Here is a 24556-nt window from a genome sequence, read left to right as displayed (position 1 = left end):
ACGGATTCTTCGTTTTTATGAAGGATCTAGGCCTTAGTATCAACATCTCGAAGACATACGTAATGAGATTTGGTCATGGACCCAAGCAAGTGAAAGATATCTTTGTAGAGGGGCAGAAACTAAATTCAACCAAGAGTTTCTCGTACTTGGGCATTTTGTTTAATCAAAACGAATTGTGGGCCCAACCATAACTGCGAAAAAACTGACTCTTATCCGGACCTCTAACGCCCTGATGGGGTTTTCAAAGAAACTGGGCAGGAAACCCCCTTCGGAGCTGATCCAACTTTATAAAGCGAGGTTTATCAGCTCCACGATGTATGGAGCAGAGGTTTGGGGTCTAACAAATACAACACAGCAGCAGCAAGTGGAGAATTCTTTTTTAAGATTTATTCTGTCTGTTCCCCTCGAGTACGTCAGCTTTTATTTGCCACAAAGAGTTGGGCCTTTCTTTTTTATCCGATTTAATTAAGATAGAACCAATACTATGGTGGCATAGTGTCTGGGTTAAGGAACAAACACAGTTAAATAGGGATATTATTGCTGATCGCCTCCAACTTGACGGAGTGCAAAAAATACCATGGATTAGATACGTGCAGGACTTTTTGACCGATTTGGGCCACGCCAAGTATTTTACAAATCCTAGCTCCATGAGAAAATCTTGCGGGAAGCATTAAAAAGGGAGGGGCTAGGTATGTTAGAAGAGGCCAGATTGTCTAGCGAACTCACTAAACCTACTGTTAACCAGCATCAAATTATTGTAACTTCTTTTGGAATGGAGCCTTATTTGTCATATGTTCCTGCTACGTTTGATTGAATGTTATTGATTAGATGCAGATTAAATATATTTCATAGAATGGTTTCGTGGCCCAAACTGAACGATTGGTCAAGACATCTCAAACTGTGTCCATGTGAGTACCACTCATGCCAGTCTACAATCCATACTGTTTTTTTCTGTAAATTTTATTCTGAATTGAGAAAAGTGTGGCTGGTCCCGCTTGTAAAAGGTTATGGAGAAGACAGTGTCGCCTCGCTTTTTTAAAACTACAGCAATTAAAAAATGATCATGCCATATGGAGACTTGCCATGTTCATAAAGAGAGCATGTTCATAAAGAGAGTATTTTACCTAAGGAAAAGACTAAGTAATACTGTTAAATTATAAATTTTTATTTGAATGATCTTTTTTTAAATCTTTATAGATCAACCTTGTTCGCTTTTGATGATAGTGTTGTTTGCACAGTACAAAAGCTGTCACTCTGTAAACATTTTTAAAAAAAAACCTGTTTGTAATATAATGATTTTTAATCTGTGCTTTTATTATTGTAATTTTGTAACAATCAAATAAAGCTTTATGAATTGAATTGATCCCATCACCAAGGGTGGCAATAGCGTAAATATGGAAAGATTCAGAGGCCACTCTAGTGTCCTTATGTTGGACTAAGATGTGCCATCTGAGGACTAGGTAAAACGTGTCAGCCCTGGTACACAAAAAAATTGGGAAAATATGATAAAATATGGACTCATTGAAGACCTTTCTCAATAGCGATTTCTTAGCAAGGCACCCCGCAATATATCAATCTGAAACACAAGGCTGGCGAGACTTGATTTGGAATCATCGAATGATGCTCAAGATCAATCCTCATGTTCTTGCATGAGTTTTGAGAGTTCTTCCTTTTCTCACCCCCATCCCACCACTACCCCTCTTGCCGGACCTTGTGGCCTTCACCCAGTTCATAGGTTAAGTCAATTGTGATCATTTATTTCCTTTGTTAAAAGACCACCCCTTACACAAAAGGAACTATTGTGCCAATTACTATATTGCTGTCCACACCTCCTCTCAGTAACACATTTCACTCTATATGTTTCCTTCTTTTTTCTCTTCTTGCACTATTTGATGCTCACTCATACAGGCATTTACCCTGTTTTCTCATTGTAAACCCTTTAAATGAAAACTTAAAGAATATACCACTGTTTGACTCGGCCCTTTTTGCAGGTTCACCCCTAAACTTGTTGCATTTCTCCCAGCCTTTTTCTCTGTGTAGTGTTAGTGGTTTTAGGCCGCTGGGCACTTTAGCCCTGTGGTCCAGTGTAAAGCGCGTTCGCACTCTGTTACATTTAGTGGGAGTGAGAGTGGCCTGCTCTCCCATAGGAATGCATGGGGGATTCCCTGCTCAGTGTGTGTCAGTGGTAATTCCTGTTATGAGAGTCGCAGTATGGTCAAGTCTGGTATGTATGAAATTGTGAGAATAAATGCTGCGCAATGGTGTGCGCAGATCTATTATGACTATGTGAGAAATGCCACTTTTAGAAGTTGGCATTTCTGTGTGCTATGTGTCTGCCTGCCTGATGTGAATTGCATGTCTGGTTTTTGGAGGGACAGGGCAGGCTGAGCCAGACGTGGGTTGAATAGAGAGATCTGCAGTTGGGAGTATGGTGAGGGGTGAACCTTTGATCTGAGCAGGGCTGTGCCTAGCAAGGTGAATGATGGCTCCACCTCCCACTGTGCGGCTGATGGCAGACCCCCCCTTCCTCAAAGGCAGGATGCAGCCTTATAAACAAAGTGCTCCAGGACCACACCAAACTGGTTCTGGCTCGGTTCAGTATTTTGGTGGTATAAGTAAAGGGGCTGTGACCCCATGAAATTGTCCAGTTCCATGGTGCTCTTCTAGGATGATGTGCTTTTCCTAATCCTGCTGGGGCATGCTGCTGCTGGAGCCCAGGAGGAACTGCCATGAGGGCTTGCCTCCCTAGCCCCTGCATTGCCCCCTTGATTGCGGAGGACTTTTGCTTTTGGAGCTATGGCTCCCTGCACCCTGTGAGCGCTATATTTTAATTCTTTCCTGGAGGAAGAACATGTTACTTCTGGATGTCAAGTCGAACCTCGGTCCGTGTAACTAGAGGGAAAGGACTCTGAAACTTTCATCCTTCTTGCTGAAGCAACTACCCACGGGCCTGGTTTGAGCTTGCCTCCTGCCGAAGTGTCAGGGACATTAAACTTCACACATCAGCCGTCCAATTCCTATTTGAGGGGGATTCTACTCGCAGGTGAGGTCTCTGTTGAGAATTCCAGAGCCTCTGGTTCTACTGCGGGGAACGCGGGCTGAAAGTCATTGCATCGCTATTGGGGGCCGCCGCAGCTGAGGAGCTGTTGCAACTGAGAGCCCGTATTTGCCTGTGTTACCAAAGTCATCGTTATCTCTATTGTGGGCCGCCGCAGCTGAGGAGCTGTTGCCGCTGAGAGCCCGCATTTGTCTGTGTTACCAAAGTCATCGTTATGGCTATTGTGGGCCGCCGCAGCTGAGGAGCTGTTGCCGCTGAGAACCCGCATTTACCTGTGTTACCCAAGTCATCGTTATCGCTATTGTGGGCCGTTGCAGCTGAGGAGCTGTTGCAGCTGAGAGGCCGCATTTGCCTGTGTTACCAAAGTCATCGTTACCGCTATTGTGGGCCGCCGCAGCTGAGGAGCTGTTGCCACTGAGAGCCCGCATTTGCCTGTGTTATCAAAGTCATCGTTATCTCTATTGTGGGCCGCCGCAGCTGAGGAGCTGTTGCCGCTGAGAGCCCGCATTTGTCTGTGTTACCAAAGTCATCGTTATCGCTATTGTGGGCCGCCGCAGCTGAGGAGCTGTTGCCGCTGAGAACCCGCATTTGCCTGTGTTACCAAAGTCATCGCTATTGTGGGCCGCTGCAGCTGAGGAGCTGTTGCCGCTGAGAGGCCGCATTTGCCTGTGTTACCAAAGTCATCGTTATCTCTATTGTGGGCCGCCGCAGCTGAGGAGCTGTTGCCACTGAGAGCCCGCATTTGCCTGTGTTACCAAAGTCATCGTTATCTCTATTGTGGGCCGCCGCAGCTGAGGAGCTGTTGCCGCTGAGAGCCCGCATTTGTCAATGTTACCCAAGTCATCGTTATCACTATTGTGGGCCGCCGCAGCTCAGGAGCTGTTGCCGCTGAGAACCCGCATTTGACTGTGTTACCAAAGTCATCGTTATCGCGGGCCATTGCAGCTGAGGAGCTGTGCCGCTGAGTGCCCGCATTTGCCATACTATGAAAATCATCGCTATCGCTGTTGTGGGCCATTGCAGCTGAGGAGCTGTGCCGCTGAGAGCCCGCCTTTAAGCCCCGTACTTTCACAGCTGTGCAGCACTTACTGCCAGTTGCAACGTTTAGGTCTGCGTAATTGCGCACATGGATTCTGCTGCATTAGCAGCCGTCCTGACACTTTGGACATAGGGCATTTTGAGCTCCTTTGAGAAGGCCAGTTGGCCAGGGGGACTGTTAGGTTTGTAGGGCGCCAGACCCTAATGTGATGGATGTGGTACTAGGAAATGTGATTTATGTAGTATGATTTACGCACCCTGTTTTATGCCTCTGAATGTGGTTTATGATTATAAGGTTTTGCATACTGTATTTATGTTTGAGTTATCCTCTACTGTGGTTTATGCTAGTGATATTATTTCCTAAGGTGAGCTATGCTTAGGAGGTTATGGTATAATATGTTTCGGCTTATGAGGTTGGCGCAGGATATATTTCACGCCTAATGTGATACTGTGCATAATATGATTTATGTTACAGGATGATGCTGAGTCCACTGTTTGTCAGTAATTACTGGCTGTGTTCTATGCTTATTATATGTTCTCCGTTTACTATCTTTACTAAGTGATGATTCTGACAGTGGTCCAAGTGGCCCTGTCATGTGTATATAATCCCCTGTAAATATTGCCCAGTGCCAGTTGGCACAAAGTATATTGTGCGATTACTATTCTAATGTGTTTTATGATAATACAAAGGCTATTTTTGATATAACCTAGTGTGGAGTTCCTTTTGTGGTGTGCCTAGTATGTTGTTGCTGTGAGGGTTGCGCAAATGCTTTATACATGGCTTCCGGGTTAAGCCTGACTGCTCGTGCCAAGCTACCAAGGGGGTGGGCAGGGGTTATCTTTGGCGAGTAACTCCCTTGCCCTGACTAGAGTGGTGGGGTCTGCCTGGCTTAGGCGCAAGCCCTAGCCAACCAGAAATCCTATTTCTAAAAACCACAGAGATGGAACTCTGTATAGATTACATCTGCACGATGAGACGTCTAAAGTTGGCTTGGTTAGTATTCTCTGTTAAGAGTGGCTTACCTGCATTCATTAAAGATGAGTGATGAGGTAGACTTTATATGAAAACGTGAATGCTATTTATGAAAAACACTGGTTAAGCACAAATATAACCTTTCAGGTAAAAAAAAAATCACAAAACAAAATCGCTGCTGTACAGAATATGCTTTATTACAAAAGTAAATGTAAATGCATGAATCTAACTGACACAATTTTCCTAGTCACTAAATGTCTGAAGGGTAAAATTCTAGTAGCTTATGATTGTCCCTGGGAATAATGTTCATAATTTGCCTTAAGCACAAATTCGAAGTAGGGATTCGATCTTAGGTTTCCAAGTTCCTCTGCTTGTAACACGTCTTTCACTTCTGGCAGATATTCTTTAAGCACAACCCCTGCAACATAAAAACACATTGTATGTAGATTACATACATATTAACACACACAAAATATGCATTTGGGCAAGCTGCCTGACACAATGGTAAGTAATATGACAAGGATAAGACGTCTTTCAAGTCAATAAGTGACGGTGCTCAGTGCTCAAAAAAGGGTGCAGAGATCGGTGCAACAATGACAGCTACTGCCCAGAGTTTTTTTGACTGGGTAACATAGGAAGGAAAGTACAGCAGACAAAAAAACTTTCTACGGCAGGAGTGTCTTACATGTGAATATAGCTATGATTAGAAAATATCTAGCCCTTCAAACGTGCTGAAAACCTAAACATATATGCAAACATTGGACCAAGGATTGGGGTTATATGTAATGACACACCCATCCCTGACTACAAGAGTGGACTGAGCTACACTAAATAGCTTGGATTTGAATGCAAACACCCGGTAATGAAGGTGTGGGCCACCCACAAATACCAAAAACTCCACCCAAAAGTGGCAAATCAGTATGTCTTGGCATTTAAATGCTGAGCTACTGACTTTGCCATGGCTTTTTTTGCAATCGTATGCATGTGGATATCTGAAGGAGTGCACACATGCATGCAATGGGGATTTCGGAATGGGTTTCCTAATGAAGAAAACCCATCCCAAGATACCCACCGGCATTGAAACGCAAGCACACAAGGCGTGAACCTGCATCTTGAAGCCGATGGCCATTTAATTTGCCAACCTGACATGATGGGAAGCCTTGTTAGATCAGTAACTTGAATATAAAAAAACCAGAAAGGAAAAAAAGGCATATAAAGTGTAAAAGTGGTTTAGAGCTGCCAGGCAATGCTTTGCAGCCCTCTTAAAAAATAACATTATATATACACATCAGAGCCAACCATCAACAGGAATTCACAGTGAGGATCTTGTAGAGCAGGTGCCAGCCAATGGAGAAAGCCGCCACTTTCCCCACATACATACAACAAGCCTTTACAATGCAATGATCTCGTCTTTGTTAAAGTTAGAGCTATTGGCATTGCAAATGTTATTTTTTTCATTTATAGTTTTTTTTTAAACCGATACATATATGGTATTGTCATTTACAATGGCAATTGTTAAGCATTAAAGAGTAGTAGAGAGTATTAGCAGTGATTAATTGTTAGTAGAGAGTGACTAGTTGATTAATAGAGAGTATACTTGTATAGAGTAGTGTAGGAGTGAGTTGTAGGCAATAGTAGTTAGTGAGTAGTGTAGATTAGTAGAGAGTCGTATAGAGTGAGTAGTAGCTAGTGTGTAGAGAGCGTGTAGGAGTTAGTGAGTAGTAGAGAGAGTAGTAGTGAGTAATGAAAAGTAGTAGATAGAAATAGATGTAGTGTAGTGAGTTATAGATAGTATATGGAGTAGTATATCAATTTAGTATAGTGAGTAGCGAATGACTTAAAATAGAGTATATATTAGAGAGCAGTAGTTAGCACTTTTTAGTATTAGAGTGTAGTAGAGAGTAGTAGAGAGTGAGTATACAATTGTGGATAGTGTAATTTAGTGAGATGTGAGGAGTGTGACTTGTATGTAGAAGAGAGTAGTTAGAGGGTGTATTAGAGTGTTATTAGTTGAGTTAATAGTAGAGTGTGATTTGATAGTATTAGAGAGTACTAGAGATTGAGTAAAGTGTGAGTAGCTTACAGTAGTAGTTGAGTGAGTAGTTAGTAAAGTATTATAGAGTTTTAATACAAAGTATTATAGTGAGTATTAATGAGTAAGTAGGAATTTGTAGACATAGTTATTAGAATAGTTTTAGCAGGGCATTATAAATTGAGTATTAGAGAGTTAGTGGTAGAGTGAGTACTAGTGAGTATTAGATAGTTTTATATAGTGTGTAGTAGAGTAGTAGTAAATACCATAGAGTAAATAGGGATTAATAGTGTAGAAAGTTATTAGTATAATTATTTATAGTAGTAGAGAGTGTGTAGTAGAGAAATATTAGTGAGTAGAGTAGTGGAGATTATTAGGATTAGAGTATTATATAGTATTTTATTGAGCAGTATAGAGTATTTGAGGTGTGGCGAGTTAGTAGTATATTGTAGATATAGTTATCAGTATAGTGTGAGTAGGGTATTATAAAATGAGTAGTAGAGAGTTAGTAGTAGAGAGTGAGTTGTAGAGTGATTAATAGTGACTAGTAGATATTTTTATTTTAGAGGAGTATAGAGTGTGTAGTAGAGTGGTAGTGAGTACTACAGAGTAATAGGCATTAATAGGGAGTATTATTGAGTAATACAATTTTTTTTAGTAATTGTGTAAGTAGTAGTGAGTTGAGTTAGCTGTATAGAGTGAGTAGACAGTGAGTAGTGGACTTTACAATGCAGCAGTCTCGCCTTTGCAAACGTTAGAGCTATTGGCATTGTAAATGACAAACTTTTTATTTATGGGTTGGTTTTGAAAACAGATAAATAAATGGAACTGTCATTTACAATGCCAATAGCTTAATCGCTCACAAATGCGAGACCTACTGCATTTGCACACACACCCAGAGCCACACACACACGCTGAGCCACACACACACACACAGCCACACACACACACACACACACACACACACAGAGCCACACACACACAGAGCCACACACACACACAGAGCCACACACACAGACCCACACACACACACAGACAGAGCCACACACACATAGAGCCACACACACAGAGCCACACACACAGAGCCACACACACACACACACGCACAGAGCCAAACACACAAACACAAAGCCACACACACACACACAGAGCCACACACACAGAGCCACATACACACACACACACAGAGCCACATACACACACACACACACAGAGCCACACACACACACAGAGCCACACACACACACAGAGCCACACACACACACAGAGCCACACACACACACACAGAGCCACACACACACAGAGCCACACACACACACACAGAGCCACACACACACACACAGAGCCACACACACACACACAGAGCCACACACACACACACACACAGAGCCACACACACACACACACACACACACAGAGCCACACAATCTAGGTATCCTTCTGGAATGTTCCTTAGTCACATGATAGCATGCTGCCCTTTACGTTACTCAGTCCCATGAATGTTTGCTGCCCGTGTCATAAATGCGAACACTTACGATATAAACAGTCTCACAACCATTAGAAACGCCAATTTGTCTTCCTCGGTTTTGAGAGTCTGCAGCAGGCGGGGTTGTTGGCATCAAGTAAAACTGTTCAACCGTATCCCAAGTGTGTCATCCTTTACAGTCTGCCGCATTCCTCGTAGTGTCCGCCTTAGAGCTCCCTCTCCCAACCCCACAAGGACTATATGCTGCAGCTGGATGGAGGCTAACCCAAAATCAAGACTTTTTAATTATAACAAGGGAACCCAATGGATACCTTCGGACCATGGGCGGACAACTTATTGTAGAAAACAAAGGTCCTAAAGCTAATTCAGTTGTGTACACAATGAAGTTATAGACTTGAGTCAGTGCTATATCTATTGTTCCTGTACCCAGCCGGGTCAGGGAATTTTTATTCAAATTGATCAAAAATAATTAAGTAACCACGCAGAGGGTCAATTTCAATATTTGATAGGGTACAAGCCTGTACCTATCCAAGAGTCAACTAACCTACAGTTTAGAGAAAGGTAGAAATAGGAAAAACACACAATATCAGGCAAGAAAACGTAGGAGCCACATGTCCCTTGCAAGTAGTTAACTAATGCGCAAGTTTAGACAAACAGTCACTGCAATCACGATAAACTCAATGGATATATTGCAGAACTGTTTAAATTGTCGACGACGTTTCGATCCCCTGGCTCCTAATGAACCGGGATCATCATCAGGACTTTGTGATTAGTTGCCTGTTTAAATTTGATACGCCTGTAGGAATAAAGACAGAAAAAAGGACATAACAAAATAAATCAGAATTCTCAAATTACAGAGATTATTAAAAAAACGTACTCCAAGTGTCAAGCCAGATTCAAAGGTGTGCCACATGCTTGGCTCTTATTCTGTATATAGCAACACTTCTTCACCTGGCCATGCGTACATTGATTGAACATAATGGCAAAGAACCGTCATTGTGCTGGCTGTTGAAAACTCCGGGGTGCACGGGCAATTTCGAAGTGCGTTGTGCTAGGTGCCACACGGTGAGATATTGCTACTAGAGCACGTCGTAGTGACTTCAATCCATGCGTCGTTTGTGACCATGTGCGCGAATGCATCTATGTGACCCGAAGGGTCTCGCAGGCAATACTATTATTGGTCTGGGGTTCACTGGTGCAGATCGAGTGAGTCAAAACATAGTAAAATATAGTGCGTGCACATAACACTAACGAGTTATGAAATCGGCGCAGTGTTGAGAAATGGACTTGTGGGGAACCGATCTGCTGACCTGTGGGTTTCCAAAGTGGAACGTTGGTCGGATCTTTGAGCTTGAGAATGCTCCGTTTGGCGCGAACTTTTTGCAAGTCTTTCAAAGCCTAGGGAATCAGAGATTAATTAATTGCTATGTTCGCCCTCACAGTGGAAAGGTACAGCGGCATGGGAGAATTAATTATTACCTCTTGCTACGGTCTCAAAACAGAGATGGGTATCGAGGACCTCGTGTGGGCGCCCTCTTAGTAGGGGGGGGCGTTTTGGGGTTGATGTTTTTTACTGCTGAGGGAGTACGATGCTCCCGTTGCGCGGCAATACCTCCAAACCAGCTGAAAGAATAATATACATAAATCAGAGGAGGCTGAGGGAGAGTCGTAGGCAAAGTGCCAACATGGCTCTGCAATGGCCGGGGGCGTGGTGTGCTTACCTTCCGTGGTTTGGTGGCGAAGCCACGGTAAAGCTCCACGAAGCCACGGTAAAGCTCCACAATCGGGCGATATTCTGAACGTCGGTGGACTCGATGGTCAATACACCCGACAGCACGGAATTCGTGTGAGGCTATCTATGAACCCGGAAGTCTTTTTGAGGTATACCAGGTGGCTGCGTGTAGACAGCGAGGGGGGACTTGGGAATGGGTTGCGCGGCGGCCATCTTGGAATGGGGTCGTGTTGGAGACCTGGCCTAGTGGTGACAGATATGACGAAAACCGTCAGTGAGAAGTTCCATGCTGTTTAGAAGTGCCAAAAATTGGCAGTGCGACGTAACAGAAGTGTTCATGCTCCGTGGGCAGCCCAGAAATATATACACATTACACGCAAGGGTTTCCTTATTCCTAAAACACACAGTACAACATTAAAAGCAACAATTGGTGAAATTAGAAACATCATAGTTCGTCACTGCTCATGGTTCAGTACAGTATTAAGAACAACAATTGATGGTATTAGGAATGTCATAGGAGGGAGGAGCCTAGCCTGGAAACATGATGGCCGCCTAAACTCTTAGCTCCGCCACTTCGCTCTTCTTCCCTCCGTACCGCTGCACATCCTGTTACCTATCCGTTCTTCCTGAAGCGGTATCGGACCTGGGAAGTTGCGCTGATTCCAGCGGTGTGTCTCCCGTTGTGATCCCTTCGGCAGAACTGATCGAATGTCCCTGTTTTCTTTCTGCTGTTGATGGCGGCGACCTTCTCTTTGTTCTTGGAGCAGACGTGCTCCGGCCACCCCGACGACGGCCACGGACGGCGGTGCGGAGTCGATCAGCGGGACGCGGCGACCGCTTGGACTATCTGCAGCGACGCGCTCTCCTTCATTTTCACCTCGGCACTTGATTAGTCTCACAGCTGCCGGTGCTACTTTTGTATCCCCCTGTTCCTTCCCTTTGCGGAGCAGTGAGGGGGGGCCATTTTGCACCGAGTGCTCCGCGATTGTGCTGGGTGGCTTCACCAACTAATGAGGGTGTTTACCTCGGCCGATTGCACACTACGCCCGTGTGCCGCTTTGGTATGGACCTTGCTGCCCATGTCCCTGTGACCTCGCTGTTCTTGCCGGGGCGCCCATGGGATGACGAACTGCGGGAAGGGGATGCCGGCATGTGGTCTCGAGGACCGGCCCTGGTCGTTGACCCTCGTCTGCGTAGAGCTACATTATCCTACTCTCCGGAGGTTCCCCTCCAGATCGCTTCGATTCTGGGCGCCCTGGCTGCCTTGCGAACTGCTTGGGTCGGTCACACCCGGGACCTGGGGGGCCGCTTGGACTCCATCTTGTCTACGCTATCCTCAACTATCCGAGATGGAGAACGTATGCAGAGCGCTTCGCCATACCCTGAGCCCGAGCACTGTGAGCTATCTATCCTGATGTGCATTGAGACGCTGGAGGTGCGAGAATTGAATGCCGCGGCGACGCTGTCTGCAACTATCGTGGAGGAAGGTGCGACTCCTGGACTGGCGCAGCTGAGGGGAGGTCAGCATTGGGCGCCATGTCTTACACTTAATTCTGGACCTGCTGCTGCTTCTTCCTCTGGTGTCCTGGGTGCGCCGCTTCTGCTCCCACTGTTCACTTATGGAGGACTGATATTGAGCACGGCTCTTCTTGATTCGCCGATGGCCCACATGGCTTTGTGTTGGACTGGCCTTCGTGTACGACGCCCTGTCCGGCCATGGCACTTGCAGCGGTCCCTGTTACTCTGGTGGGCGGTTTTCTTCTCGATTTTCGCTGCCACGCTGGATCGTCAGGGACAAGGTTGACAATCCTTTTCGCTTTGTTTACTGCTGTTTGCTTACTGGGACTGTGATGTATGGACACTGGATCTGTTTTCATTGGGGTTCGATGGGTTGGGCGGCCGCGAATATCCTGTTGGTTTCTTTTGAGCTGCGTACATTTGGCCCTCCTCCGGTTTCACATGTGTGTAATATTTCTTCTTTTTCTTTCTCTTCTTTTTAGTTCTCTATATTTCGGGTTTCTATGGGCGACAGGCACGCTGCTAGGGGGGTGGGCCTTAGTCATACGCAGTGGTGCAGGGTGGGGGGATGTTGTTATGTATTGTTTTATGTTCCTATGGCCCTCTTTTTTCTCTTTTGCTCTTTGCTGTCCCCTTTTTCTTCCTTTGTTTTTCCTTTTTTGTAATTTTCCTTATTCTCGTGTGTTTGGATGGGGCCCGGGGCCGGGTGGTGTTCCTTTTGGGTAGGTTTTGTACTTTGTGCTCCTGAGGTTCACGCAGCTTCTGGGACTTTGTGTGTCTGGCGTTGATGATAGTACGTAACTGTTGCCTGTTTGCTTCTCCTGCCTTCTCTTCCTGACAAAATTGTGGTGAGTGTTTTCCTCCTACATGGCTTGTTCCCCATGACAGTCCCTTTATTGTATGACGCCGGATCCTTTCTCTCTGCTATAAAGCGTGCCCTTTCATTTTTTTTTTTTATAACATCATTTTTATTGCATCACCAGTATAAATGTACAGACATGGTATGCATCAAAAGTAGCATGACAAGAGCCGACATCATTAAAGACAATTGTTCTCCATCCGGGGAAGTCATCCCGCTCTTGAAATGTGTGGCTCCATAACCATTCTGGTTCCGTTCTTTTTACAGTGTCTGACCGCTTCATTATGCATACATCCCTGGAATGCTTTCGCAATTTACTCCCCCCCACCACTCTTAATTTCGGTACCCCAACAACCCTCCAATCTAGCTTCCTACCCACCCTCCCCCGTGGTCGCGTTGCGCTTGGGCAATCATGCATTAGTGCCCGGTGTGTCAAGGAGGAAGCAAACATTCACTAAGATGTGTTCTCCTGTGTAGTGTCAGGGTCCGCTCCATCTAGTTCGCTTTCGCCTTCCTGCCCCCCATCGTCTACATCCCTGAGCGCCTGCACCATCACCTCCCATGCAGTCGCCCTTTCCAGCGCTTTCTCGTCATTCGACCTCCAAGCCATCTGGTATCGTAAGGTACTATCACATGCGGCCCATCTCAGACACTCCCCATACCATCTTTTATACGTGGGCCCCACTTTGGACTTCCAATTACGTGTGATCTCCCGCTTGGCTAAGATAAGCCCTAAGTCTATGAATTTACTCGACAGCGTATTCCTAGGTGTGTGTGGGAACCAGTGAAGGATGCCAACAGCTTTGGTATAGTGGATATTCCTGTCCGTCGCGCCGTTAAGGGCCCGCCCAACTTCCTGCCAATAGTCGCCCAACGTAGGGCAGTCCCACAGCATATGACATAGGTCCGCCCCCGCTGTAGTACACCTGGGGCAAGCAGCGTCGGTCGTCCCAAAGTACTGGCGGAGTTTCCCGGGCGTGAGATACGCCCTGTGGACAACATAAAAGTGGATCAATTGAAACCTTGCATTCCTCGAGCTCTTCCGCGCCCTCCTCAGCAGTTGGCCCCAGGTCGTGTCTGGTATCTCCATCTGGAGGTCCAGCTCCCACTTGGCTTTTAGAGCTGCTAAAGGCTGTAAGGCCTCCCGCTGCATTCTCGAGTACAGGCACGTGACGGCCTTAAAGGTTCCGGCTGCCATCATGGCGTACTGGCAGGCCATCGCGGTGCCCGGTTCTTTCAGCCCATCCCCCCAATGGGCTCGCATGGCGCCCGTGACTGCCGCGTGCAGCAGGTAGTCGCCCCTCGGTAGGTCAAATCTCTCCTGCAGGTCCTGAAATGGGAGTAACACCCCATCTTCGTAGAGGTCTCCGAGCACGTGCACTCCCGCCTCCTCCCACTCTAACAAGCGTGACCAATCACCTCCATGTGGGAGGGCAGTGACCATTCCCAGCGGTATTTCGGGGGCATACATAAGGCGGACACCCGCCCGTTTACGGGCTCGATCCCAACATAGACGGAAAGTCCGTTCCTCTGTCGTCAGGTCTCCCACTCGGAGTTTCTGGTGTAGCGTAATATAAGCTAGAACGTGTCGTGGGGTGCCTACGGCTCTCATGTCTTCGGGGCCTCTATACGCTCTAGCCACTTCCTGAGTAAAAGTCTGCAGCTGCGCGGCGAGGTAATAGCCCTCGAAGTCGGGCACTGCCATACCCCCCTCATCTTTGGGGCGCAACAGCGTATCGAGCGCTATGCGTCTCCTACCCGTGCCCCACAGGAACGCTATAACACGTGACCTCAGACGTTTGAAAATCGAACTCGGGATCCATACCGGCAGTGTCCTAAAATAATATAGTAGCCTGGGTAGAGCTACCATTTTAAGCAGGGAAATTCTACCAGCCAGGGAGAGCGGTAGAGACGCCCAGAAGTCCATAGACCCACGCAAGGCGTTAATACAGCGAATTATGTTGCCTTCCAGCAGGTCGGATGGGGTGTGGTAAACATAAACCCCTAGATAATGTAGGCAGCGCGGCTCCCAACGGAGTTCCTGAGCAGTGAGTGGACACAGCTCTCCCGACCTCAGGGGAAATAGACAGGATTTGGGCCAGTTGACCCTCAGTCCCGACAGCCCACCGAACTGCTCCAGTAGCTTCCGCGCCCCCTGAAGGTCGGCGCCGGCATCGGCCAAAAACATCAACAGGTCATCCGCATATAGGGATATGAGGTGTGGCCTCCCCCTAAAAGACAGGCCTGCATAATGGCGGCCCAGTCTGGCTACCGCAGCGAAGGGTTCCATTGCCAACGCAAACAGCAGCGGGGACAGGGAGCAACCCTTTCTAGTACCACGCCTAATCGGGTATTGGCTCGAGATCAGTGCCCCCACCCGGACCCTAGCTACCGCCTCAGTGTAGAGTACCTTGGTCCACCGTATATAACCGTCACCCAACCCAAAGCGACGCATCACCTCATACAGATATCCCCATTCGAGGCTGTCAAATGCCTTCTCAATGTCGATGGATAGGACAAATGGGGAGACGGTGTCCGGCCACTCCGCACCCATCAGTCTCGTGAGTCTACGGATGTTATGAGTGGTATTGCGCGTTGGTATGAAACCGCACTGGTCACCATGAACCAGGCTCGTCATGTGCACTAGTAGTCTGTTGGCCAGAATTTTACTGAGGATCTTATAGTCCGTCGTCAACATAGATAACGGACGATACGAGGACAGTGCCGCACTCTCCCTGCCCGGCTTTAATAGTGGAATCATGAGGGCCTCGCGCATAGAGCCCGGGAGTCGGCCTATCTCCTGCGCCTCATTATATACCTCGCGCAGCCGTGGAGCAAGACGTTCTAGGAATTTGCCATAAAATTCGATCGGTAGACCGTCGAGGCCCGGGGTCTTGTTTCTAGCCATCTGTTTTACAGCACAGCCTATTTCTCCGAGGGAGATGGGCCGTCCTAATTCTTCTGCCTCCGAGTCCTCCACTCGTGGCAACTCCAACCCGTCTAAAAACTCCCCAAGCTCATCCGTCCCACCCGTTTCACCACTTAGATAAAGCCCATCATAATAAGCTCGGAACTTGTTCAGGATCCCGGGTTGGGAGTGGCAAGGCTCCTCCCCTGGTTCCTGGATCCTCATGATCGGCCCTCCCCCCCGGATAGGGTTAGCAAGCCAAGCCAACATCGCCCCCGCCTTATCACCTTCCGCATGCGCCCTCGTCACGTACGCCTTATGGTCGAAGCTACGCAGCCGCTCCAGCTCCACCGCCATCCCTTCCCGCGCCCCGCTAAGCTCCTCCTGCAGTTCAGGGTGATTCGGGCGCCTCCTCTCAAAATCTCTCAGTCGCGTCTCAGCCTTGTCTAAATCATCCAACAGAGTCTTCCGCGCTCCCGCCGTGTGCCCAATACAGTGTCCCCGCACCACCACCTTGAAAGTGTCCCATTCAACCGCCCTCGTGGAAGCCGAGCCACCGTTCTCCTCAAAGTACCCCTCAATACGTTCACTCAGGGCCTCCCTGAACAACAGGTCGTCCAGGGTATCAGGTTGCAGGCGCCAGGTTGGCACGCAGTTAACAGTCACCATCCATTCCAGAGACATCAACAAGGGGTTGTGGTCTGATATCGTCCTGGCCAAGTATTCCGCCCCTCCCACCGCTGGGAGCACACATTCCGCACACAGAAACGCATCCAGCCTCACATGCAAATCATGTAGGTGCGAGTGAAAGGAGTAGTCCCTAATGGTGGGGTGCAACGCCCTCCATGCATCCGTAAGGGTCCAGCTCTCCCGCCATTCCATTCTACGCTTGGCGATCCTATGTGCCGGGGACGCGCGCAGCGGGGGATGGGATCTATCTAGTAACACATCCTCAACTGAGTTGAAGTCTCCCCCCAAGAGGACCGGCCCCGCCAAATAACCCGCCAATTTGCCCGATATGGTAGACAAGAAAGCAGGCAGATCTACATTAGGAGCATACACATTACAGAGAGAAATCATCCTGCCTCTCAGCCGTCCCTCCACCGCCACATACCTGCCCTCTGGGTCTATCGACGACTTCGATACCTGGAAGGGGACCCCCGCCCGTATCCAAATCAAAGTCCCCCTCGCAAATGCCGAGAATGTCGTATAGAATAACTGCCCCCTCCAGCGCCTTTGGAGAGCCGCCCCCTCTTGCTTATTTAGGTGCGTCTCCTGCAGGAACGCTATGTGAACCCCCCTACGCTTGAGGTACGCCTGAATCTTATGTCTGCGCGTCATGGACTGCATACCCCGCACATTCCAGGTCACACATTTCAACGCTCCGGTATTAGCCATTCCCCCCTACACAACCGGACCAAACAGTAAAGAACAGTGGTCGTATAAATCCCGCGACCACGGGCCCTCCCCCCCATCCCCCCCAAACAGGAAGCCATACCCCTCCAAGAACCACAACCCCCCGAGCAACCCCAACCGCTCGCAACTCCCACCCCCCCAGGACAGGCCCCCCCACAGCTGGAAGTACCCCCATCCAAACCAACACTCCCGACCACCCCTCAAGGAAAGGTGGTAATGTTCGCAGTCTCCACTGCGATGACCTTAGGGGCCAGTAAGGCGCGGCTCAATGCTAGAAAACTTCCAACAAATCAGCCCCGCGATCTCCATCCCACAATCCCCACATTACAGCCCCCCAAAACCTCAGTCAACATCCGATGCGGGTCCATCGCCCCGGTGTCCATCCAGCTAGTCCATTCCGCCAAACCAGTTCAGCACGCCTCCAGGATTTCTCCCGAGGTCTGCGGCGTCACACTAGGGCCCCGGGCTCCGCCAAATTCCGATTGTCCTGTCTCTGAGCCCGTGCCCGGGGCCTCCGAATCCGTACCCTTCTCAGACTGAGTTCTGGCGGCTCTGGATAAGTCCACCACCGCCTGCAGGGCCGCCTGCCTCTCCGCCTCCGTCTGCGACATCGATGGTTTCCCGGTCCTCTTGCGGTTCCTCCCGATCCGTTGTGATTGCCTGATCGGCCTGTCCATCTTAGCCTCTACCTCCCTGGCCTTAGCACCGTCCGTACCAGCCTTATAAGTGTCCCACCATTCCAATGCGTCCGCGGAAGACGTGAAGAATAAAGATTTTTCATCCACCACCACTCTGAGCTTGGCAGGGAAAAACAGGGAGTACTTGATGCCTTCCTGGCGGAGCTCCCGCTTGAGGGACAGGAAGTTTGCCCGGAGTCGCTGAGTCTCAAATGTGTAGTCCGGGAACATGGTGACTCTGCTATTTTCCACTTGGAAGGGCCCTGCCTCTCTCGCCCTCTGCAGAAGCCAGTCCCTGTCCCGGTAATGGAGCAACTTGAACACCACCGGGCGAGGTGGAAGGCCCAATGCTGGCGGACGCGCCGGAACTCTATGCGCCCGCTCCAGGGAGAAGAAGGGGGACAGACCTTCAGGCGCCACCTCCGTCCGCAGCCAGTTATCTAAATAGCCCACCATGTCGTCGCCCTCAATTTTCTCCGGCAGGCCCACCAGGCGTACGTTGTTGCGCCTGTTCCTGTTTTCCGCATCCTCGGCCCTCCTTTCTAACACCTTCAGACGGTCCATCACGTCGGCCATCTGGGCCTTTACCGTTGCCTGGGCCGGGGCCAAGTCTTTGATCGTAGATTCCACAGATTTCACCCTGTCCCTCAGTTTGTCGTTGTCGGCCTTCAAGAGACCCAAGCCCGTTGCCACCTGAGCTATATCTCGCTGCAGGGCATCCTTCGTGGTAGCGATGGCTTCCAAGATACGGTCCTGCATCCGCTGTAACGCCGCTTGGTCTCTCTCCGCTCCGTCCGCCGTCTCAGCGTCAGTCACGCCATCACTCTTCCCCTTCGGCTTCCCCATTGGGGCCTGGACGGGTGACGGTCTGCAAGTGCGCACCAGGTCTTCCTCCGAACGTCGCCGGGCACCGATCTCCGGCCTAGTGCTCAGGCCCAGAAATGTCACCAAGAGGCAGGCAGCACCAAGCGTCCGCGGCCCAGCCCGCGCCAGTCGCGCTAGAGGGCCGGGGTCCTCTCCTCCGGGTCACTGCCGCACCGCTATTGCCCCAAGCCTGAGACGGTCCTCAACCACCGTCCAAGGGCGCGCCTATTGTCCAACTGGCACCCGGGGAGGGGCGCGATGCAGCCACCAACGCCTCTAGCGTGGTTAGGAATAATCTGCGGTGGGTCTCCGAGCAGACGTCTCCGTCTCTAGCTATCTCCTGCCCTCGCCGCCATTTTGGGGTCCGCGACTTCCCGGCCAAGTTTAGCTTTCAGAGTCGAGTTACTGCTGTGGGAAGGCTCGGTGTCGCCCTCCGTGGGTTCCGGACCCTCCGCAGTATCGTCTAGTATCGGATTATGTTCTTTATCTCGGGGTTCAAATGAATTATCAGGATATTATCCGGGATCGGGCACGGAGCTCCGAGCTCACGCAGCCTACCTCCTCGGCATCCAAGCCACGCCTCGTGCCCTTTCATGTCCTACTTTTAGTGGCTACGTTTGCACAATATCCTGACGTGGTATGTCGACTGGGTGGGCCCAAGAGGGCGCGGAATGTGGTATATTGTTCGGGTATGCTGTTTGCAATGTTTTATGCATGACTTTAATTGTTGCGGTCCCTTTGGTTGATATTATGTCGTAGGGCCCGCCCTTCTCGGCTCTGATCTGAATGTACGATCCTCTTTAACTTTGAGAAAATGAAACCTGCATGATTCTTTTTACGTTTGCTACTGACGCACTGTAGCACTATTGTTTTAGCTTTCCGCCTATTGCGATGACCTGTACTGTTTCTGTATGTCATAGCGGCCGGCCCGTAGTGGTTGTAGGCAGACGCTGTGTACTGTTCATAAGCTGAATAAAGGTTTAAAAAAAAAAAAAAAAGGAATGTCATAGTCCGTTACTGCTCAAGGCTCAGAAGTGCAGTCGTACAATCATGTGATGTCCCTTTTTAAAGCGATCAGAGTAGAGCGGCCCAATCCTCTGTGCGATTTAGTCCATTCTGAATTGAGTCCAGCATAATTATGCATCTAAGTTCTTCCTTATTCAGAAGATGCGACATGCTGCCACCACTTGGTGGTAGTTTCAAGACTTTCAATATGGTCCATCGAATATCGTCTTCGCTGTGGTTGGCATTGGCGAAGTGTTCCACAAGCGGGGCATTAGGGGTTTGACATCTAATACGACTTCTGTGTTGGCAAATACGTGTCTTGACTTTCTGTGATGTTTGCCCAACATAGATTTTACTACACGGACACTGGATCAGATATACAACATTACTTGTATTACAATTAGAAAGAGCGTTACTTTTGAAAGTGACGTTGTTGAATACCATAGATTTGCCTTCAATAGTCAAGTCACACACGCTACACCCACCACATTTCACATGTCCAACAATGGGTGACAGACCCCATACATCTTCAAGAGTGGAAGGGTGAGAAGGGCTAGGAAGGGCTGCGCGGAACAGGTGATCCTTCAAGTTTTTACTATTTTTGAAAGCGAACAATGGTCGCTCAATTTCCACAATGCCCGCATTAATGATTGGCCAATGGTGAAGTATCATTTTTCGAAGTTTGTTCGACAATGGGGAAAAAGTGGTCACGCAGGCTATCCTATCTTGGTTTTTCTTGGGGGTAGGGGTTAACAGGGTCTCCCGTGGTCTGTACCATGCTCGCTTAAGAGCATTCTTAACAATTCTTCTAGGATATCGCCTGTCTCTGAGTTTGGTGGCCAGAATTGCACTTTCTCTAAAGTAGTCCTCCCTGCATGAGCAGTTTCTCAGAATTCTGATGAACTGGGAGAAAACACACACAGAGCCACACACACAGAGCCACACACACACACAGAGCCACACACACACAGAGCCAAACACACAAACACACACAGAGCCACACACACACAGAGCCACATACACACACACACACACACAGAGCCACACATACACACAGAGCCACACACACACAGAGCCACACACACACAGAGCCACACACACACAGAGCCACACACACACACAGAGCCACACACACAGAGCCACACACACAGAGCCACACACACACACAGAGCCACACACACACACAGAGCCAAACACACAAACACAGAGCCACACACACACACACACACACACACACAGAGCCACACACACACACACACACACACACACAGAGCCACATACACACACACACACACAGAGCCACATGCACACACACACACACAGAGCCACATACACACACACACAGAGCCACACACACACACAGAGCCAAACACACAAACACACACAGAGCCACACACACACAGAGCCACATACACACACACACACACACACACAGAGCCACATGCACACACACACACACAGCCACATACACACACACACAGAACCACATACACACACACACACAGAGCCACACACACACACAGAGCCACACACACACAGAGCCACACACACACAGAGCCACACACACACAGAGCCACACACACACACAGAGCCACACACACAGAGCCACACACACAGAGCCACACACACAGAGCCACACACACACACAGAGCCAAACACACAAACACAGAGCCACACACACACACACACACACACACACAGAGCCACACACACACACACACACACACACAGAGCCACATACACACACACACACAGAGCCACATGCACACACACACACAGAGCCACATGCACACACACACACAGAGCCACATACACACACACACAGAGCCACATACACACACACAGAGCCACATACACACACACACAGAGCCACACACACACAGAGCCACACACACACAGAGCCACACACACACAGAGCCACACACACACAGAGCCACACACACACAGAGCCACACACACACACAGAGCCACACACACAGAGCCACACACACAGAGCCACACACAGAGCCACACACACAGAGCCACACACACAATCTAGGTATCCTTCTGGAATGTTCCTTAGTCACATGATAGCATGCTGCCCTTTACGTTACTCAGTCCCATGAATGTTTTCTGCCCGTGTCATAAATGCGAACACTTATGATGTAAACAGTCCCACAACCATTAGAAACGCCAATTTGTCTTCCTCGGTTTTGAGAGTCTGCAGCAGGCGGGGTTGTTGGTATCAAGTAAAACTGTTCAACCGTATCCCAAGTGTGTCATCCTTTACAGTCTGCCGCATTCCTCGTAGTGTCCGCCTTCGAGCTCCCTTCTCCCAACCCCACAAGGACTATATGCTGCGGCTGGATGAGGCTAACCCAAAATCAAAACAACGGTCGGTCTTACATTTGCAACTCGTTGCCTATCATTTCTGCATCGAACAAATATGTCTATTTTCTTAGCGGTAACCGGTGCCCCAGGTTTCTGTTAAACGTAGCTAGACTTATCGCCCGAGGCTGCTTGGGAGGGGCTAGTACTTGCAGTAAACACCTTGCCCATCTATCTTACAGAGGCTGGTTTAGAAGGCTCTCTTGTAGGCGTGTGCAGGAAGGTGAGCGATCTAGTTGCATTGAAAAACAAAAAAAAATCTTTTCAGTGTTTATTTATTTCAGTCCTTCTTAGGTATCCTGTCCGAATGTATTATTTGATTTTTCGTGATTTCATACGTTCGTGTTTATATTTAAGCATATTTTACTAGTGTCTAATACACTCGATTTAAAACACGGTAAATGATTTGCGAAAATAACTTGGCGAGTTAAACAAAAAGAATGTTCGCCAGGAAAAAATATTGCCCAGGAGGGTTACCTTGTAAAAAAGACAGCGAGACCGGTCAACAAAAGGGACAGCGGATTCAGTGTGGCTCGAGGGTACCGAAGCCAAGGTGTCTTAAAGGTGCGGCGCTTGTTAAATTGGAGTTAATCGAAATTCGATTATGTTAGGATTTATCAAATGACAAAGCGACAGAGGGTTATATGAATGAGCATACTTATTCGGACAGATATGACATGTCAATAATTCTGCCATTAGTTAATAGAACAGCCCCGGGATTGAGGTTTATTTGCACATTTCAAAAACATATCATTCGTATATTATCACGGTTCAGTTTCTGCTAAAAACCGTTTATTTACGACCTCTTTTAAGTTCTTATTCATTTGCTATGCCACCTCAGCAGTTTTCGGCTGAGTCGCAGGCAGAATGTGGTTAACAAGTGCTGCAGAGACGTCAATCACGCACAGACTGGAACTGGAGCAGGAGAGGACCGACGTAAACCGGTGACAGCAGATCCAGTCAGCAAGCAGCACCACCTCATATGCAAAGAACGTGACGTAGAAGTGCAGCCTAGCCTACTTGCCACCAAGCACCTCCTCTGCCCCTACTTCCGGAGATGCAGTACAGTATAAGCCTACCCAATGCAGTTTCCAGAGGGCAGGATAGATATTGAACGGAATCCATTCTAGGATCAGGCACGAACAACGTCACTAACAAGCCAATTCAGTTCAAAGATTTATTGTGCGATTTAGTCCAGAGGTGTGAATAAAAACTTGAAAACGCTTGGTTTGCAATTAAACAAAAGCAAATTTTGGTAGGAATTCTTAATGCATAAAAAATTATGAATATTACTGATTAATACGCTTAAGAATGAGACACGTTAAAACATACCACCATGATTGCAACGATTTAGTGTGCATTGGAAAACGAGTCTAGTTTGACTCCAGTGCTCACAACCTGTCGGCGGATTCACGCTTATTGAGAACCTATTTATCCTCGGGATCATTCCAGGAGCCACTTAAAAACAGACAGAACGTGGGCAATGGCTATTCTATTAATAGCGGCTATGCGCTCATTCTTGAGAACAGTCGGATGGAAGTTTCTCTAAGCCCCGTCCTTTCCACGGGTCATTACGGTACTGCTGGTCTCTAATCAATCCTAACGCGATGGCAATTGGAGTCCCTGGTGAAGCCTTCTCGGGTTTCCTGTAATGGCTCTACCACATTTTTGTGGACCCTCTCCTTTAACCTGAGATGCGAGGGGGGCAGACCCTTCCCCGCTCCTGATTACTTCAAGATGTGGGGGCTGCGGCGGACAGAAGGAGGGAGACACGCGGCGAGCCATATCATTGACATGTGATCAAAGAAATTGAGAGAGTGAAGGGTTAAACCAAAGGGTAGAAGAAAGAACAAGCCCCAATACCAGCTCCGCTTGGTGCGGACGTCGACGGACTCTGGGCCCGGTGAAGGCAAACAAAGTGCTCTCGCGGCTCCTGGGCCGGCGGCAGTGATCGGGGGCACACAGCGCACGTTCAAAGTGATATCCGTGACAAAAAATCTGCATTTCAAAGCCACTCTATAACACGCTGCATAGGCGGGCACACGCACGGCCCCGGGAGTCTCCCTCGCATGGCGCTGACTCACTGCTGCTGCAGCGGGAGGAGGGACAGTGACGTCCGCATGAAGGCAGCGTGATCCCTAAATGGTGCCCAATAAAAGAGCCCTTGGGACAGCGAGTCTACAGCGTGTCTTGCTCACGCTGCCTGCACGCCTTGTGTCTGTAAGCCCCGTCCTTTTCAGACTGGGGGGCGTGTTTTCCACTGACAACGTTACAGGTAGAACAAAACTAAAAACACGCCCCCCCATCTGAAAAGGACAGGGCTTACAACCAAAGAATGACGTAACTGAGACCTCTTCTCCAATGGCTGGACGCCGTTTAGGAGTCCAGCCAATGGAGAAGAGGGGCGGGGTTAACCCTCGCTACTGAGAGTCATTAAATCTCGCCAGCGAGACTGCGCATGTGCGCAGCCTACGCTAGCCGAGACCTAAAAAGGGTCTCATGCTGTTTTGCTTATTGGAAAACCATGCACCACGTTTGTCTTTCCTCTATGTCCATGTTTACAAAAGGTGCTTGTCAGGAAATGACCTAAGGTCATGAGCAAGGTTTTCGCCCAAATACTTGT

The 24556-nt window shown here is 48.6% G+C and overlaps 1 protein-coding gene across 1 annotated transcript in view; it reads right to left on the bottom strand.

The window, feature by feature from the left end:
* Positions 1 to 5245: 5245 nt before the first annotated feature.
* NUP133 (nucleoporin 133) overlaps positions 5246 to 24556 on the bottom strand; it is a 1231428-nt gene continuing 1212117 nt past the window's right edge. Inside the window, exon 26 of the mRNA XM_078648729.1 lies at positions 5246 to 5487. Coding sequence (XP_078504855.1) covers positions 5351 to 5487 — 137 coding nt within the window. The 3' untranslated portion in view covers positions 5246 to 5350. The remainder of the gene's footprint in view (positions 5488 to 24556) is intronic.

The sequence above is a fragment of the Lissotriton helveticus genome, chromosome 6 (genome assembly GCF_964261635.1).
Source record: "Lissotriton helveticus chromosome 6, aLisHel1.1, whole genome shotgun sequence".
NCBI lineage: Eukaryota > Metazoa > Chordata > Amphibia > Caudata > Salamandridae > Lissotriton > Lissotriton helveticus.
The sequence above is the reverse complement of the archived record's forward strand: the minus strand, read 5'-3'. Positions and strand labels throughout refer to the sequence as shown.